The sequence below is a fragment of the Amblyraja radiata genome, chromosome 1 (assembly GCF_010909765.2).
Source record: "Amblyraja radiata isolate CabotCenter1 chromosome 1, sAmbRad1.1.pri, whole genome shotgun sequence".
Taxonomy (NCBI): domain Eukaryota; kingdom Metazoa; phylum Chordata; class Chondrichthyes; order Rajiformes; family Rajidae; genus Amblyraja; species Amblyraja radiata.
The window spans coordinates 158,815,324-158,835,847 of NC_045956.1; the positions used below are offsets into that span (position 1 = coordinate 158,815,324).

A 20,524-nucleotide genomic window follows, 5' to 3' on the forward strand; every position below is an offset into this window, starting at 1 on the left:
TCCCTTATCCCTAACCAGTCTGAAGAAGGGTCTCAACCTGAAACGTCACCTATTCCTTCTCTCCAGAGATGCTGCCTGGCCCGCTGAGTTACTCCAGCATTTTGTGTTTAAACCAGCATCTGCAGTTCCTTCTTGCACAATGGCAAAACACATTTTGATTGAAGGTGTAGCGGCACCAAACGTGGTGAATAAAGGTGAGACGCCAGGCCGGTTCAATGAGTCGCTTATTCAGTGGTGACACGTTAGGTTGGTGCGCTAACTATAATAACAGTGTTGCTGTAGCTGAGCGAGGTTGTTCACTCGGGCTCAGCTACCGGTTGACTACCTTAAGGTCTCGAGGTGAGAAACCTTAAGTACCAGGCCACTCCCACGTGCCCGCCCTCATACCTCCTGATGAGGGTTCGAGCACAAGTGGCCCGTGTATAGGCTGATGCCACAAAGGCATAATTAACCAGTGTATCAATTTTATGAATGATGATGCAGGCTCAATCAACCTCAAAACAATTATAAGTATCCATGCAGTAGGGTGGGGGCAGGAGAGAGAGTGTTTGCTCCAATGGGATCATGAAGTATGAAGAGAACATTGATATTTTCAAAAAGTTGATTTTTCAAACTATTGAATGTGCCTAGAAGTGGTTAATTTTGCTAAGGTTTGGACATGCCAACATCGTTCCACAATGGACATATTAAATTGTCAATTTCCTCTTTCGGTTTCAAGGTTTAAATATGCAACTCTCCTCCGTATCTTATCTCCTTGCACACAATGCCTTAGTAATAAACGTAACAATCTCTTCTGATTCTTTGAAGTAAAAATACCGATGAGGAATATAGCCCTATTGCTTCCTCCTGATACTTATTTATTTTTCGGGATGTAAGCATTGCTGGAAGGTCAGAATTTATTGTTCATTCATAATTGCCCCTTGAGATGGTGGCGGTGGTGGTCTGATGTAATTCTGAGGCTCATTAAGGCGCGGGTCAGGCCGCATTTGGAATATTGTGAGCAAATTTGGGCCCCGTACTATCTGAGGAAGGATATGCTGTCTCTGGAGAGGGTCCAGAGGAGGTTTACAAGAATAATTCCAGGAATGAGTGGGTTAGCATACGAGGAGCATTTGACAGCACTGTGCCTGTGCTTGCTGGAGTTTAGAAGGTTGAGGGGGGACCTAATTGAAACTTACAGATTAATGAAAGGCATAGATAGAGTGGATGTGGAAAATATGTTTCCACTGGTGGGAGAGTCTCGAACCAGAGGTTACAGCCTCAAAATTAAAGGGTGCTCTTTTAGATAGGAGGTGAGGAGGAACTTATTTAGTCAGAGGGTAGTTAATCTGTGGAACTCATTGCCACAGAAGGCTGTGGAGGCCGAGTCAGTGGGTATTTTTAAGGCAGAGACAGACAAATTCTTGATTAGAACGGGTGTCAAAAGTTATGGGGGGAAGGCAGGAAAATGGGATTAGGAGGCAGAGATCAGTCATGATTGAATGGACTCGATGGGCCGAATGGCCTAATTCTACCCCTGTAACTTGTGAACGTGATCCAACTGAGTGGCTTGCGAGGCCATTTCACAGGGCATTCATAAATAGAGGAGGGTGAGTAAGGATGGCAGATGGAGGACTTTCGTGAGTGAAATGGGTTTGTAGAACAATGGTTTTAGTCATCATCACAACATAATTCAGAATAATCCCCAACTCCTCCTCCCCAACAAATATCAGATTATCAATTGAAATTAAATTCAACAGGTTCCATGGTGAGGTTTAAGATCTTGTTTTAAAAAAAATCAGGTTTCTGGTTTATTAGTTGAGTAACGTAACTGCTGTGCCACCAGCATATCTGCCCCTCTCCCACACCAGCTGTCCATACCACCTCCTGTAGCCTCCCATCTCGTCACCCGTGCGCTGTGCTTCGGCGAGCCCCGTATAATCCACTCCACGGTCCACGGCCGCCACAGCCGGGAGGGGGAGGCGGGACAGGGCATCAGCAACCGTGTCGAACTTCCCGGCCACGTGCTGAACGTCCGTGGTGAATTCGGACACGAACGCCAGGTGTCGCTGCTGTCGAGCAGACCAGGGGTCGGACACCTTGGCCAAGGCGAACGTCAAGGGCTTGTGGTCAGTGAAAGCCGTGAACGGCCTGCCCTCTAGAAAATACCGAAAATGTCAGATAGCCAGGTACAGGGCGAGGAGCTCCCGGTCGAACGTGCAGTAGTTGCGCTCGGGGGGCCGCAGATGAAAAGGCCAGTGGCCGTCAATGAGCTTCTCGAGCACCCCTCCCACAGCAGTGTCAGAGGCGTCCACCGTGTGGGCAGTCGAGGTGGCGTCTCGCGGATGCACTAGCATGGTGGCCTTGGCCAACGCCTCCATCGCGCCGTCAAACGCGGCCTCAGCCTCGGCGGTCCACACGAGGTCCCGTGGTTTACCGGCGAGGCACTGAAACAGAGGGTGCATGATCCTGGCAGCTGCCGGCACGAAGCGATGGTAAAAGTTCACCGTGCCGACAAACTCCTGCAGCCCCTTGACTGTGAGCGGCCGAGGGAACTGCCGGATGGCCTCTACCTTGGTGGGTAATGGGGCTGCGCCCTGCGAGGTGACAAGATGCTCCGGGAAGGAAATTGTGCGGAGGCTGAACTGGCACTTGGTGGGGTTGACTACCAGTCCATGGTCCTGGAACTGCAGGAACACCGTGCAGTGCTCCTGTTGGCAGCGGCTTGCAATCAGGATGTCATCCAAGTAGATGAATATAAAGTCCAATCCACGACCCACTATGTCCATGAGCCGCTGGAACGCCTGCACGACGTTCTTTAACCCGAATGGCAAATGCAGCCACTCGAAAAGGCCAAACGGATTGATGGTGGCGGTCATAAGCATGTCTTCAGGGTGAACGGGGATCTGGTGATAGCCGCGGACCAGGTCCACCTTTGGAAAAGGCTGGCGCCCTCCAGATGAGCTGTGAAATCCTGGATTTGTGGGACCAGGTAGCAGTCCACGGTCGTAATGGCGTTCAGGCACCGATAATCCCCGCATGGTCTCTACCCCCCAGATGCTTTAGAGACCATGTGCAATCGGGACGCCCACGGGCTATCAGAGTGCCGTACGATCCCCATGTCCTCCATCTGTCTAATTTTCTCTTTGGCAATGCGCAGCTTGTCGGGCAGGAGCCCGCGCGCCCGTGCATGTAATGTAGCAATGTTACAAAATGTTGAGATTTAAAAAATCAAGACTGCAATTTATCCCATCAGATAAAGCACAAAAATAAGTTTAATTTGACACCTAATTCACTTTCATATCTTCAGTATTAAAAAAGTCATGGCCATTTTCATACTCGGAAATTAGCATCTTGTTCCCTATTGATTTTCCATTGACTTAACACAAAAGCTGTGATCGAGGACAGTGAAATGGCCATAACTTTCTTAAAAATTAAGAGAACTGAAAGAAATGTTCAGTTATTATAGATTGAAGCATTCTGAAACAAATATGAAACAACCTTACTTGGATGACCTGAAATTAAAGCATATAATTAGTTAGTTACCCAATTGTAGCTAATTCCAAACTTCAATTACTAGATATAAACATCTATCCATTTCTTAAGAAAAGATTAACATTTGTAAATAGCCTAAGTGTCCAAATAACATTCACAAAGAATTCACAATAAAACATGATTTTTAAATCTCATTTACATTAATTTATAGGCCAAATGGAAGGAATTTAGTGTTCAATTGCTGTAAATTAATGGCCATTTAAATCAGCTGTCGAGTGGGATCCTGTGGAACTCTGGAACGCGCTGGTTTGGAACGTTCCCATTGCGGTAGATTTGTATCCCATATGCCCAGAAAAATACTGCGGGATTTAATGGGGCCCCAAATTAGCTACTCGCAACATAAAACTTTGTATAAAGGGATCTTAAGAAGCCCTTTTTAATGTAAAAATAAACAACCTACCTTCCGTTGTCCCCTGTATGAGATCCGTCCCGTTGTCGGCGGTCGTGGGTTTAGAGGATAATTTTTAACCTACTATAACAATTAAATTAACCAATTAAGTTTAAAAATAGCTGCAGTCAGGAAGGGGCCTCGCTTACCGGCACGTGTGTCCAGCCCAGTCGGGGGCAGGATGCTCACGATGGCCCCGGAGTCCACCAGGACTCCGGTGCCACAGACCAGTTAGTCTAACATCGGTAGTGGGGAAAATGCTAGAGTCAGTTATTAAAGATGTTATAGCAGCACATTTGGAAAATGGTGAAATCATTGGACAAAGTCAGCATGGATTTACGAAAGGTAAAAATCATGTCTGACGAATCTTATAGAATTTTTCGAGGATGTAACTAGTAGAGTGGATAAGGGAGAACCAGTGGATGTGTTATATCTGGACTCTCAGAAGGCTTTCGACAAGGTCCCACATAAGAGATTAATATGCAAACTTAAAGCACACGGTATTGGGGGTTCAGTATTGACGTGGGTAGAGACCTAACTGGCAGACAGGAAGCAAAGAGTAGGAGTAAACGGGTCCTTTTCAGAATGGCAGGCAGTGACTAGTGGGGTACCGCAAGGCTCAGTGCTGGGACCCCAGCTATTTACAATAATATTAATGATTTGGACGAGGGAATTGAATGTAATATCTCCAAGTTTGCGGATGACACGAAGCTGGAGGGCAGTCTTAGCTGTGAAGAGGATGCTAGGAGGCTGCACGGTGACTTGGATAGGTTGGGTGAATGGGCAAATGCATGGCAGATGCAGTATAATGTGGATAAATGTGAGGTTATCCACTTTGGTGGCAAGAACAGGAAGTAGGCGATTATCTGAATGGTGGCCGATTAGGAAAAGGGGAGATGCAACGAGACCTGGGTGTCATGGTACACCAGTCATTGAAAGTAGGCATGCAGGTGCAGCAGGCAGTGAAGAAAGCGAATGGTATGTTAGCATTCATAGCAAAAGGATTTGAGTATAGTAGCAGGGAGGTTCCACTGCAGTTGTACAGGGTCTTGGTGAGACCACACCTGGAGTATTGCGTACAGTTTTGCCCTTACAATTGCTCAGTTCTATCCACAATGACTACATCTTCTGATGGAAAGGGCACAACTTTCTGGAATGACATTGTCAGCAGGAAAAAAGTAAAGAAGGCTAATTCCCCAGGACAAAATGTTTAGACCACAACTTTGACATAGAGAACCATGCTTTGTTAGAGAGACAAGCACAGGTGTGATGGCAACACTGCTGGCCCAACCACTAACACCTCTGAATGGAGGAATACAAAGATCCCTGCATCACCTGCACCATTTAAGGCATCGATGACTGCTGGGCAGACCACCGCCAGGTATAATGTATGTCTCCATCAATTTGGTGCCAAAACATTACTATCAATAGAATCATTGACACTGGAATTTCAATTTCAAATCAGTCGAGAACACCACAAACCTGCCTCTTCTCAGCCAGTGCCTTCCAGAAAACAGCCAGTAAACAGGCTGCCTCTTCCTTGGCTTATGGGCTGCTCTGAAGTCTGCTATAATTAGCACTTAAGAGGAGGCTCCTGGCTCTTCTATCAAGAAGAAGCAAAGCTGGTTTGATGAGAATAACTAGAAATTGTAATTAACCTCAAATTTAAGGTGTTCCAAAATTGAAAGCACCACCTTTTCTTGGAGAAAGGAAAACAAGTCAAGTCAAGTTTAGTCAAGTCAAGTTTATTCGTCACATACACATACGAAATGGCATCACAAGTGCCTGAAGGTAGGGACTCAAGAGAAGCAGAGGAGCACACACAGATTTTTCAGTGTTATAAAGGACATATATTGCTCAAACACCAAAGGCCAAACCCCATTGACAGCCAATAACCCAGTTGTAGTGCATGGTTCTCAGAATGAAGCACGAAGTCGTGTTTTGACTATGGTGGCACGACCCTTGGGAGCCGCCACATAGTGAACATTACAGAGAAATGCGAGGTGTTGCATTTTTGGAAGTCTAACATGGGCAGGACCTACCCAGTGAATAGTAGGGCTCTGGGGAGTGTTGTAGAGCAGAGGGATCTAGGAGTGCAAGCGCATGGTTCCTTGAAGGTGGAGTCGCAGGTAGATAGGGTGGTCACAAAGACTTTTGGTATTTTGGCCTTCATCAGTCAGAGTATTGAATATTTAGTTTTAAACTAGTTTTAGAGATACAGCGTGGAAACTGGCCCTTCGGCCCAACGGGTCCGCGCCGACCAGCAATCCCAGCACATTAACACTATCCTACACCCATTAGGGACAATTTTTACATTTACCAAGCCAATTAACCGACAAACCTGTACGTCTTTAGAGTGTGGGAAGAAACCGAAGATCTCGGAGAAAACCCACACAGATCACGGGGAGAACATACAAACTTCGTACAGACGGCACCCGTAGTCGGGATCGAACCCGGGTCTCCGGCGCTGCATTCGCTGCAAGGCAGCAACTCTACCGCTGTGCCACCGTGACTGCAACGGTAGAGTTGTGAGATCATATTGCAGTTGTATAAGACATTGGTGAGGCTGCATTTAGAGTATTATGTTCAGTTCTGGACACCATGTTATAGGAAAGATGTTGTCAAGCTGGAAAGGGGACGGAGAAGATTTACGAGGATGTTGGCAGGACTAGAGGGTCTGAGCTATAGGGAGAGGTTGAGTAGGCTGGGACTCTATTCCTTGAGCACAGGAGGATGAGGAGTGATCTTTTTGAGGTATATAAAATCATGAGAGGAATAGATCGGGTAGACGCACAGAGTCTCTTGCTCAGAGTTAGGTGAATCGTGGACCAGAGGTAGCAATGTTACAAAATGTTGAGATTTTAAAAATCAAGTCTGCAATTTATCCCATCAGATAAAGCATAAAAAGAAGTTTAATTTGACACCTAATTCACTTTCATATCTTCAGTATTAAAAAGGTTATAGCCATTTTCATACTTGGAAATTAGCATCTTGTTCCCTATTGCTTTTCCATTGACTTAACACAAAAGCTGTGATCAAGGACAGTCAAAAGCCCATAACTTTCTTAAAAATTAACAGAACTGAATGAAATGTTCAGTTATTATAGATTGAAGCATTCTGAAACAAATATAAAACATCTTACTTGGATGACCTGAAATTAAAACATATAATTAGTTAATTATCTAATTGTAGCTAATTACAAAATTGACTGTTGTGACGGAAATAGTAATAAACACCCAGACTGCATTGAAAATTCAAAAATGTGATATTCTCAAGATCAGAACTTTTATATTATTGTATAATATGCTGTAAGTCCGTTAATATTATTGTATAATATGCTGTATAACAGATAGGTAAATAATTTCTAGCAATAGACCGAGAGTTTATGGAGAAGATCAGTTGCTGGTACATTGGCATATCATAATCAGTAGCATCATCATACTCCTCAGATTGTAACCAATAAACAACTCTGTACACCTTGTTTTTCCTCAACTTTTCAATGTTGGCATTGTGAACTACAGGTTTTTGCTCTTCAAGCCATGCATGACATGCCTTTCTGCCCACTACTTTCCCATTAAGAATGTCCTGTAGATTCCATTTCTTAAGAAAAGGATATATTTTTTAAATAGCCTAAGTATCCAAATAACAAATTAATCCCATTCACCCAGGAGTTCACAATACAACATGATTTTTAAATCTCACTGTCATGAATTTGTATGCCAGATGGAAGGAATTTAATGTTTAATTCCCATAAATTAATCCAGAAACATCCGCTCAAAATATAATCAAAATTATTGTTTTTTGCACAATACATGTGACTCAAACTGTTGTGAATATTTAGTTCAAAAATAATGATAATGGAGAGAGAATAACACAAAATATAGACAATTTGGATGGCTTATGACATGATTGTCCAAAAAAAGGGCATTTTAATCATCTTACTTCTAGAGCGCGATCAATTGCAACGTTGCATTTGCGGTGAATTCGAACTACACATCGGCAGGAAAAACACTGCCGGTTCGTATGGGGCCCAAATAACATTTACGCAACGTAAAATGAGATTAAAGCCATCCCAAGAAGCAAGATTATATGTAAAATAGATGACTTACCCTTTGTTTTGTCCCATTCTTGCGATCCGTCATGTTGTAGTCGTTGAGGGCGTTCGAAGTCGCTTTTTATTTTAATTCAAATATTAAATTGTCCAGCGAATGTTTTTTTAAATATGGCGCGAATGGAAGTCTGATCGATTATTCATCAGCAGCTAACAGCCCGAGGAAGTTCGCCTCCGACAGGCAGTAGAAAATGGCATTTTAATCCCGTCCCCCCCACCCCCCCCAAGTCGCGCACATGGCCAGTGGCAGAACTGCAGCGCCGCTGAAGGTAAGTATTGTAACTTCGCTACCAGAGGACATTAATTTAAGGTGAAGGGGAAAAGGAATAGGAATCTGAGGGGTAAAATGTTTACACAAAGGGTGGTGGGTGTATGGAACAAGCTGTCAGAGGAGGTAGGTGAGGGAGGCACTATCCCAACATTTAAGAAACAGTTAGACAGAGATACATGGATAGGACAGATTTGGAGGGATATGGACTAAACATGGGCAGGTGGGACTGGTACAGCTGGGACATGATGTCCGGTGTGGGTAAGTCGGGACAAAGGGCCTGTTTCCATGCTGTATCACTCTATGACTGTATAACTACAGAGAAAAGGAGAGAGACAATCTGTTCAGTCCTGTCACCACCCCTGATCGAAGGGAAGCCATGAAGGCCATGTATCAACTAAAAAACTGCAGCTAAAGGACTTTGCATTCGCTAAATAAAATAAATAAATAAATAAAAAGCTGCAATTTGAGGGGAGTAGACAGTATCTACTAAAATCTTAAAACTTGTTGATGAAGACATCAAGAGCGCACAGCGCAGTGGAGAAAACCGGGAGTCTCACACTCGCCTGCCCCACCTCGTAGAGTCATAGTCTCTTACAGCTTGGAAACAGGCCCTTCGGCCCAACTTGCCCGCTCCGGCAGACATGTCCCATCTACACTATAATTGCAAAAAAAATTATTCTGGTCTGAAGAAGGGTTTCGGCCCGAAACGTCGCCTATTTCCTTCGCTCCATAGATGCTGCTGCACCCGCTGAGTTTCCCCAGCAATTGTGTGTACCTCCCATCTACACTAGTCCCTCCTGTCTGTATTTTGCCCATATCCCTCTAAACCTGTCCTATCCATGTTCTGTGGAAGATTATATAAAGGTTATTCAGATCCCCCAGAACCAGAATGGAAGTAAATCGTACTCATTCCCAAGGGACTACTGAAGGAGAGGAGAAGAGCTCACTCGAACTTCACATTGTAAAAATAAAAGAATTATGCCCTTTGCAATCACTGAAGTTAAAATTGGTTTATTGGATTGATGTTTAAATTGTGCAACACTAATATCCCCTGTCAATGATTGACTGGTGAACACATGCTACTTGAGCTCACATGTGACCTCTGAGCCAAGGTACTGGGAGTTGCTGAAGAAAATGGAAGTGGACGACAATTTAGCAGATTAGATGAAAAGTAAAATGCTGGTTTTTGTTTTCTCATTTATATGGTGTTGCCACTGTTTTATTACAAATACCTGGCAACTGCAATTGAGATTCAATGAGGAGGTCGACACTATTTCAATACTTGGTGTCAAAACAAAGGGCTTGGTTGGCAATTTTTTTCCCAATTATTTTTGGACCTCTTAACACAGACATTTTTAATGAAGACAAAGGGGAATTGGATAATAAAAACATTCACTCGCACCATGTTAATAATTGCCCATTTAAAGTTGTTTGAAAGGCCACAGCTGCAATTCTGGCATGAGGTTCCCATACATTCAGAGTTGTACAGTATAGAAACAGGCTCTTCGGCCCATCAAGTCCACTCTGACCGACCACTAACCTAATCTAATTCCATTTCACTCTACACGGCAGCCTAGTAAACTTACCCAACCACAAATCTTTGAGAGGTAGGTAGAAACAGGGGCACCTGGAGGAAATTCATGTGGTCACAGAGAGAACATGCAACCTTTACATAGACAATCACCAGAGTGTGGATTGGATTAGAGGACATTAGCTACAGGGAGCAGTTGGACAGACTTGCCGGAAGTTGCGGGGAAATCTGATAGAAATATATAAAATTATGAGAGGCATAGATAGCATAGATAATTGGAACCTTTTTCCTAGGATGGAAAAATCTACTACTATAGGGCATAGCTTTAAGGTGTTAAAGTTTAAGGGATATGTTCAGGGCAAGTTTTGTTTTTGTTCCAGAGGGTTCCGGGTGCCTGGAATGTGCTGCCAGGTGATGGTGGAGGCAGATGGGATATTGTCATTTAAGAAACTTTTGGATAAGCTAATAACCATATAACAATTACAGCACGGAAAACAGGCCATCTCGACCCTTCTAGTCCGTGCCGAACACATAATCTCCCCTAGTCCCATATACCTGCGCTCAGACCATAACCCTCCATTCCTTTCCCATCCATATAACTATCCAATTTATTTTTAAATGATAAAAACGAACCTGCCTAATGATATCCAGGAAATGGAAGGATATGGATAAGATAAGGAGGATAAGAGGTATTGGCATCATGTCGACTGAGACATTGTGGGTTGAAGGGCCATTTACTGTGTTGTACCGTTTTACGTGCAGGGAGGAGCTTACAACCCAGCGGTATGAATATTGATTTCTCTCACTTCAAGTAACCTTTGTATATCGCCCCTGTCTGTCCCTCCCCCATGTGCTCCGTTGTACTAGTTTCACAGTCATCTTGTTCAATTCTGCTGTCTGTATAACTTGACATATGATGAAAGAATGGGTTGACTGGGCTTGTATTCACTGGAAGTTAGAAGGATGAGAGGGGATCTTATAGAAACATGTAACATTCTTGAGGGATTGGACAGGGTAGATGCAGGAACATTTTCCCCGATGTTGGGAGAGTCCAGAACCTTGGGTCACAGTCTAAGAACACGGCTGGGCCATTTAGGACTGAGATGAGGAAAAACTTCTTCACCCAGAAAGTTGTGAATCTGCGGAATTTTCTGCCACATAAGGCAGTGGAGGCCAATTCACTGAATGGTTTCAAGAGAGAGTTAGATTTAGCACTTAGGGCTCAGGGAATCAAAGGATATGGGGAGAAAGCAGGAATGGGGTACTGATTTTGGACGATCAGCCATGATCACATTGCATGGCGGTGCTGGCTCGAAGGGCCGAATGGCCTACTCCTGCACCTATTTTCTATGTTATCACCTATCCCACAGCCTACAATGGACTATTGTGGGCTCTACCATCCGTTAATGATTATCGACGCTTTTTGCATATTATCCATTTATTTGTCCGAAGTACCGTCTATATCTCTCATTCCCCTTTCCCCAACTCTGTCTGAAGATAGGTCTCGACCCGTCACCTATTCCTTTTCTCCAGAGATGCTGCCTGACGCGCTGAGTTACTCCAGCTTTTTGTGTCTATTCTATGTTGAGGATTGGCCACCACATTCAGCACCAGCAGTCACTGAAGCTACGAGGCAGTTCTACACCATTCCACTGTGCTACTCATGTAAATGGAGATGGGCAATTGAAAAAAAACTGCAGAGCTCAATGTAGGGCAATAGATAATAGGTGCAGGAGTAGGCCATTCGGCCCTTCCAGCCAGCACAGCCATTCACGGTAATCATGGCTGATCATCCACAACCAGTTCCCCGTTTCTGCCTTCTCCCCGTATCCCTTGACTCTGCTCATTATAAAAGCTCTATCTAACTCTCTCGTGAAAGCATCGAGAGATTCGGCCTCCACTGCCTGCTGAGGCAGAGAATTACATAGGTTCACAATTCTCTGGGTGAAAAAGTTTTTCCTCATCTCCGTTCTAAATGACCTACCCTTTATTCTTAAACTGTGGCCCCTGGTTCTGGACTCCCCCAACATTTGGAACATGTCTCCTGCCTCTAGCATGTCCAACCCCTCAATAATCTTATATGTTTCAATAAGATACCCTGTCATCCTTCTAAATTCTAGTGTATACAAGCCCAGTCGCTCCATTCTTTCAACATATGACAGTCCCTCCATCCCGGAAATTAACCTCGTGAACCACCTCTGCACTCCCTCAATAGCAAGAATGTCTGTCCTCAAATTAGGAGACCAAAATGCAGATTTCAAAACTAATATTGACCCCAACATTGATTTGTTCTTGAATTTTGAGTATAAAACGAGGGAGCTCAGTGGGTCAAGCAGCATCTATGCACCCCAGCACTTAGCTTTTTGCTCAAGATTCCAGCATGTGGAATTTATATTTCTTTGAATTTGATTTCTTTCTTTTTTTTAAAATAATTGTATTTATTAGAAGTAGTGTACATTACAATAATATAAGCCAAAAATAACATAATACATTTCTTGTACCACTTCATATTTTAAACTTTATAAAGAAGAAAAGTAAAGAAAGTGAAATAGGATAGTGAGTGTGTGAAAGAGTGATTAAAACAAAAAGACCCTTAGATACAGAGAAATGGAAAAAAAAGTTAAGAAGTAAGCCATAGAAAGGGAAAAAGAGAGAAAGAAAACAGATGATATTGTAAAAGTAAAAAAAAAGAGCTAAAACCAACCGTATTTTTCCTCCCCTCTCACCAGGTCCTGAAACTTTCTTTTCAGAATTCTGTTGCACCTTGTACTTATAGTAAGTCGATAAATGAAGACCAAATCTTTTGGAAATGGTCTGGTTTGCCTTCTAGAAGGAATCTCATATCTTCCAGGTGTAGCATTTCGAACATATTTGAAATCCACATATTTATTGTTGGTGTTGGGGCGTTTTTCCCGAATTTAAGTATAAGTTTTTTTCCCATTATTAAATTTGATTTCATCCTTATTCATTCCTTTATTAATCCAAGGGCAGATTCCAGAGTTATTGGGTGTGATTCAGCACTCTGAGCTGCTAATGATACTAACTGAAGGAAGCGTATGATATGACATCATCCTTCCACTTTCCTGGTGGTGTGCTAATGGTTCGAATATGGGAACAAAAAATATTATAAATCCAGAAATGCGACAATGCCACTTCTGCTGGTAGACTGTTCTGGAAGGTTAGATCATATAGGAGCCAAGGAGAGCTAGCCGACTGGATGAAAATTTGGCTTAATGGAAGGAAGGAGAGCATGATAGCGGGAGGTTGTTTTTCAGACTGCAGGCCTGTCACTAGTGGTGTGCCTCAGGGAACGGTGCTGGGCCCATTGTTGGATGTCATCTATATATATGATTTGGATGAGATCGTACATGGCATGATTAGTAAGTTTACCAATTACACTAAAGTGGGTGGTATTGTAGATATTAAAAATGGTTTACGAAAATTACAGCAGGATCTTAATCGGTTGAGCAGGTGGGGTGATGTATGGTTGATGGAATTTAATCCAGAGAAATGTGAGTGTTGCATTTTGGGAAGTCTAACAAGGGCAGGACCTACACAGTGAATGGCAGGGCTCTAGGGAGTGTTGTAGAGCAGGGAGATCGAAGAGTACAGGTATATAGTTTCCAAAAAATGCCATCACAGGTAAGGAGGGTGGTCAAGAAGGCTTTTGGCACATTGGCCTTCATTAGTCAGTGTATTGAGTGCAGAAGTTGAGGGGTTATGCTACAGTTGTACAAGACATTGGTTCGGCCATATTTGTGTTCACTTTTCGTCACCCTGTTATAGGAAAGATGTTGTTAAACTGGAGTAGCAAAGACTTATGAGGATGTTGCCAGGACTCGAGGGCCTGAGCTATAAAGAAACATTGAGCAGGTTAGGACTTAATTCCTTGGAGTGCAGGTGGATGTGCGGTGATCTCATATAGGTGTATAAGATAATAAGAGGATAAGATCGGGTAAATGCACAGAGTTTTTACCTGGAGTAGGGAAATCAAGAACCAGAGGACATAGTTTTAAGATGAGGGGGAAAGATTTAATAGGAGCCTGACACAAAGGGTGATGGATATATGTAACATGCTGCCAGAGGAGGTAGTTGAGGCAGGTACTATCAAGATGTTTAAAATATATTTGTACAGGTTCACAGCATAAGTTTAGAAGGATACGGCCAAATGAAAGCGGGTGGAACTAGTGTGGATGGGGCAAGTTGGTCGGTGTGGGCAAGTTGGGCCGAAGGACCTGTTTCCATGCTTTATGACTCTAAATTAATTATATTTTTAACTTGGTTGAAAATGAAGAGTAGATCCTCCTTATAAATGTAAGAGGATCTGTTTGGTTGGGAAGTAGAGTTCTGAACTTGTCCAAAGGGGCAAATGGACTCCAGGATGGTGTGTTGCCTCCCCGGTGCCAGGGTTTAGGATGTTTCAGAGTGACTCTCAAGGGGGAATGTGAGTAGTTAGAAGTGACATAGGTTGCAAAAGAGATGAAGTCCTGCAGAATGAATATAGGGAATTGGGCAAAAGGGCAAACAAATAAAAAGCAGGATCTGAACGGTAGCAATGTCCAGATTACTTCCAGAGCCATGCGCAAATGAAGGCATCAATACGAAGATAGGACAGATAAGTGTGTGGCTGTGGAGTTGGTATCCGAGGCAGCGATTCAAATCTTTGAACCATTGAGATCTCTACTGGGGTAGAGATAGCATGTACAAGAGGGAAGTGGGTTGGACTTGAACTGAAGGAGGACTAATATCCTGGCAAATTTGTAAGTGCTACCTGGAAGGGTTTAGTTTAGTTTATTTTAGAGAAATGCCACAGAAACAGGCTCTTCGACCCACTGTGTTTGCACCGACCAGTGATTCCCGCACATTAACATTATACCTACACACACTAGAGAGAATTTACAGTTATATCAAGCCAATTTACGTACATTTGGAGTGTGGGAGGAAACCGAAGATCTCGGAGAAAACCCTCGTGGTCACGGGGAGAACGTACGAACTCTGTACAGACGGCACCCTTGTCGGGATCGAACCTGGTTCTCCGGTGCTGCAAACGCTGCAAGGCAGCAACTTTACCGCTGCGCCACCGTGCCTCCCTTATGCCCCTGTCCCACTTAGGAAACCCGAACGGAAACCTCTGGAGACTTTGCGCCCCACCCAAGGTTTCTGTGCCGTTCCCGGAGGTTGCAGGTGGTTGCCGGAGGTTGCAGGTAGTGGAAGCAGGTAGGGAGACTGACAAAAACCTCTGGGAACCTCCGGAACTGAAACCTTGGGTGGGGCACAAAGTCTTCAGAGGTTTCCGTTCAGGTTTCCTAAGTGGGACAGGGGCATTAGCCTGGATTGGCAGAGGGACCAGTTTCAATGCAGTAGGAAAGCAGGGGGAGGCTAGAAGTCGATACAGAAGTCAATGACAGCAGGTTCAATAGACAGGATAATGAGGAGCACAGCAGGAAGTGAGGAAAGACGGGTTAAATGGCATTTAATCCGATGCAAGAGGTCTGATGGAAGGCAAATGAACTCAACGCTTGGATAAGAACATGCGTCTGGGACGTTGGAGCCATTATAGAAGCCTGGTTAAGGAAGGACAGTACTGGAAGCTTAATGTACCGGGGGTATAGGTGCTGGAGGCAAGATAGAGTTGGGAGCAGTTATTTTTTTTATTAAGGAGAATATCACAGCAGTAGTCCTAGAAAACATTACTGAGGGTTCATCCAGTGAGGCTATATGAGTGGAGCTGAAAACTAAAAAGAGGATGATCACCTTGTTGGGAGTGCACGATAGGTTGCCAAATAGCATATTTATTCCTTTAATTCTCATTGACTACGCGATTGTAGGCTGCTACAAGACTAATAAAGTTGTCATACTAGGAGATTTTAACTTTCCCAATATAGACTGTGACTGCCATTGTGGCGTCGGTCAAGTATGTTCAGGAATCTGGCAATACGCAGATGGCCCACAAGGTAGAAGGCTAAACCTGACCTATTCTGTGGGAATTGGGCATGGGAACTAAATGAAGTGTCGTGGATGAGCACTTTGAGATCATTGACCACAATTCTATGAGCTTACAAATTGTTATGGATAAAGATGGGGCATCTTGGTCCACATGGCCAAGTTGGTCCACAGGGCCTGTTTCTGCAGTGTATGACTGAGTCAGAAACAATTTGATGACTGTTTCTGAAATTAAATATACCAAGAATATTGATGACTCAATATTTATTAGTACCCACTGGGTGACTCTCGCTAGGATGGAGAGATTTTTGGAGCATTCGGAGAGATTTTTTCTGTAATTGCTCACGGAGAACGGGTGACTTTCAGCAGTAACATATTCACCTCTAAAATAATACTTTCTCGATGTAACAAAGTATAATACTGTTCATTGTAATGCAAAGAGGATGCATTCACTATAACCTGTTGCTTTCTGTACACCAATATGTCTTGTTTTTGTTTTGCAGTATACAAAGGTTTGGATCCCTGACCCAGAGGATGTTTGGAAATCAGCAGAAATCGTTCAGAACTACAAAGAGGGGGATGAGATCCTTCATCTTAAACTGGAAGATGAAATGGTCAGTACTGTTAGTGGGCTAGTGGACAGAAGAATGACAACTTTCTGCCAATGCCAAGTGTTGGGTCTTGGGTGACACACTTGAAGACAAAACATTTAAAAGTAACTCGGGTTAAAGTGTGCGCCCTTGTGAAAGGAGAGCACCTGAGGAGCGATAGTCACTCAACTTGTGTGAGATACTACACATGGTTTAACAACACAAGTATTCTACAAGGAAATTAGTCTGCAGAGGAAAGTGGAGCAGCAATGCCCTACCCCTCACAGGTCAGATGTTCTGTAGAATTCTCGCTAGAATTTAGGAGATTGAGGGGGGATCTTATAGAAACTTACACAATTCTTAAGGGGTTGGACAGGCTAGATGCAGAAAGATTGTTCCCGATGTTGGGGAAGTCCAGAACAAGGGGTCACAGTTTAAGGATAAGGGGGAAATCTTTCACACAGAGAGTGGTGAATCTGTGGAATTCTCTGCCACAGAAGGTAGTTGAGGCCAGTTCATTGGCTATATTTAAGAGGGAGTTAGATGTGGCCTTTGTGGCTAAAGGGATCAGGGGGTATGGAGAGAGGGCAGGTACAGGATGCTGAGTTGGATGATCAGCCATGATCATATTGAATGGCGGTGCAGGCTCGAAGGGCCGAATGGCCTACTCCTGCACCTAATTTCTATGTTTCTATGTTCCTCAGAGGAAGTTTACATCTTTTCAGATGTGGGAAGGAACGCAGAAGGAATCTCATCTGTAATTATGTAAACATCCTCTTGAAAGGTATAGATACACTGTTGTACTTGTGGTGACTGGTCAGCAGGTGTAACATCCTCTTCTGCTTTTGAATGTTGGAATCAGCTGGGAAGTCAGAAAGTTTGTGGTTTACACTCCAGGTAAATGCAGAATTGTTAAATAATTACTGTTCCAGTAGTTAAATCAATTATACGTGATCATCTGCCTTCCTTTGTGGATGTAAAAGATCTGATATATTTGAAGAAAATACGGTTCTCCTTTTGCAGTTGATTTTTAAAAAAATGTACTCCTTTCCCCAAAAAGAGATATTCAGGTAATTCATTTTGTGGGATATCTTGTACATATTAGCTGCCATATTCATCTTCAGAATAACATTGTAAATTATATGAATATGAAGTCCAATTGGATATCCTGAGAACATGAATAAAGCTACATAAAGTAGACCAGAAATTTGCTTTGCATTGGATTGCATTGCATTCTGAAAGAAAAATGAAAAACCTAGGGAAACATAATTAAAATAGGATTGAGTGGCAATATGCAACATTAGTAGAAAGATAACGCTTCAGATATGGCACCTCGAATGACCACAATTTGGAAGGATTGTAGTTTGGTACTTTTAATGAATTGAAATTAAGCCAAGGCTGGATAAAGGATGGAAACTGTGGACTTCCAAAGATAGAAGAGTAAGCGCAGGGACTGGTTCTAAAGCCCACCATGGCTGTCCTGATCATGATGCCAATCTAACTAATATCCATATTCCTCTATTCTGTGCCTATTCATGTGTACACATTTCTTGTATCCAATTATATGCAATCTTATCCACATCCACCACCTCCTTTAGCTGTGAACCAGGCATTTGTCACTGGCTGTGTTTTGAAATTTTTTCATGCTCTCCTTTCAACTTTTCTATCTGTGCTTAAATTTAACCCACGTACATTGTCTTCACCGTGCGTGTTAACTCTTACGTGAAATAAAACCTGAGTAGCCTTGCCCCTGTGTCTGACACCACAGCTGAAAACTGTTGATAAATGTAGTCAGAGACCAATAAGATTGACAGCAAGTCACAAATTTTGAGAGATTTCCCTCAAAGGTTTTAGTTGAGGCACATTGCAAAGTAAAGATTCTCTGGGTATTGAGAATGGACCGCGATTCATGTTGCTAACCCCTGAGAGCACTTGGTGGGAAGAAATATCCATCAATGATTACATTTAGATGTAATTTTTGGCAAATAGAAGTCTCTGGAGTCAAAATAAGAAATGTGAAAATAGGATAATAAGAAAAATATAATGCATTGCTTTAACGAACAGGATCTAAACAAATTAAGGGCTACAGTTTCTATCTGTTGAATAACTAATCATATCCACTTCCACCACCTCCTTTAGATGTGTTCCAGACATTTGTCACTCTCCCTGTTTTTTAAATGTGTTCAAGAGAGAGTTAGATTTAGCTCTTAGGGCTAACGGAATCAAGGGATATGGGGAAAAATCAGGAACAGGCTACTGATTCTGGATGATCAGCCATGGTCATATTGAATGGCGGTGCTGGCTTGAAGGGCCGAATGGCCTACTCCTGCACCTACTTTCTATGTTTCTATAGGTGTCGCTATGATCAGTTCTCAGCCACAGCAGAGACATTTTTTCTACATTTGGATCTGTTCTACACATACTCTTCTGGTTCACTGTGTTTGCATTCTTTATGGCAAAATAACATGTTGCTCAATATCTGGACAGTGTGACCTATGGGCTATAACAAGGACACTCCACGTTTGTGCTCTCGATGTGTTCTATTGTGTGTTTCTTCATTTGAAATGTAGATTAATGTATATTCTGGTAAATCCTAAATGAACAAACCAGATAATTTTGTGGGGAAACTCCAAACGAACAGAGCACAGCTCCTTAATGAGATTTAAACAACTCTCTTAACCCTTGTTACAATTCAATAATATGTTTTGTCCTTTGATGTCATCATTTAGAATGTTTTAGCGTTCACTTGTTACATAGAACAGCATAGCACAGAAACAGGCCCTTCGGCCCACAATGTTTGCGCTGAACACGATGCCAAATTAAAATCCTTTCATCTGCCTGTACATGGTTCATATCCTTCTTACCTGCACTGCCATGTGCCTATCTAAAATAGTGCTCAAAGGCCACTATTGTATCTGCCTTCACCACCACCCCAGGCAATGTGTTCCAGTCCTCTACCATTCTCTGTGTAAAAAAAACTTTGCCCCGCACATCTCCATTAAACTTTCACCCTCTCGCCTTTTGCTATGCCCTGTAGTGTTAAATATTTCCACCCTGGGGGGAAAAAAGATCTGACTGTCCACCCTAAAGTCTGATAAAAGATAGTTCAAAGCAGGCACGTGCCGTGAGTAATTACTCTGGGTAGAGAGTCAGTAGACTTTTAAAAAGTCTTCAAAAGCCATATCTCTTAATACAGTACCGTATTTCCCGGCAATGAAAAGGCACTCTGGTAACGGGGGGTGAAAAATATGGTTGGTATATCCCTTTTTGCGTAGTTTTTTATAATAGAGCGATTGTTTCTCTTTCTTTCTCTCTTTTCTAGGGTCTATTTCTTAACTTTCTTCTCTAACTTTCTAATGGGCTTTTTTTTCCAACACTTTCTCGCACTATCACGACTCTTTCTCACTTTCCTTACTTCCTTTATTTCTATCTTTCTTAAAGCTCAAAAAATGAAGGGGTACAACAAATGTAATAAGATATATGTGGTGTGTATTACTGTAACTTATTGTACTTCTAATAAATAAATAAATAATAATTAAAAAAGAAAATCCCGCAAATCCTTGCATTCCGACAGCCGAGTATCCTCAATTGGTCCCTTGATCATGCTGTCGGAATGTAAAGATTTGTGGGAAGCGGCTGACATGGTTAGTTGCATGATAACCATTAGCCCAAAGAGCTATATCTACCTCTCTCTTGAATACATCCAGTGGATTGGCCTCCACTGCTTTCTGTGGTAGAGAACTCTCTGGGTGAAAATGTTTTTCCTCATCTCAGTCCTCCTGGCTCAACGATAGCTCTATATAGAGAAGAAGCTATCAAGGTGGCATTGTGAATTTTGAGTCCACGTGGATAGCCTACATTAAAAGCAGATGAAGTTCACCATCTCCTACACTATTCATGGTCAGGGATCTATGGTAGTCTCTGCAGTTCTCACATTGACCTCATCATTCACCTCAGCACCATGGGAACATAACTCACCCTTGATTCTGAGGAGCCATCTAAGAATGGGGAACAGCGGAGGTTTGGTGATGGTGAAGGTCAGCAATTGGTGTCAGGAAGGCAAAGGAGGATCTGGGAATGCAGCAAAAGTATAAATAGGTTTGAGATGTGAAATGTCTATGTGCCCAGCACAACAGAGTAACCTCCAATGCTGTGC

The 20,524-nt window shown here is 42.9% G+C and overlaps 1 protein-coding gene across 1 annotated transcript in view; it reads left to right on the forward strand.

Annotated features, from left to right (window-relative positions):
* The window catches only part of myo5b (myosin VB), a 229,768-nt gene that overhangs the window by 65,349 nt on the left and 143,895 nt on the right, over positions 1-20,524 (forward strand). Inside the window, exon 3 of the mRNA XM_033033539.1 lies at positions 16,282-16,392. Coding sequence (XP_032889430.1) covers positions 16,282-16,392 — 111 coding nt within the window. The remainder of the gene's footprint in view (positions 1-16,281; positions 16,393-20,524) is intronic.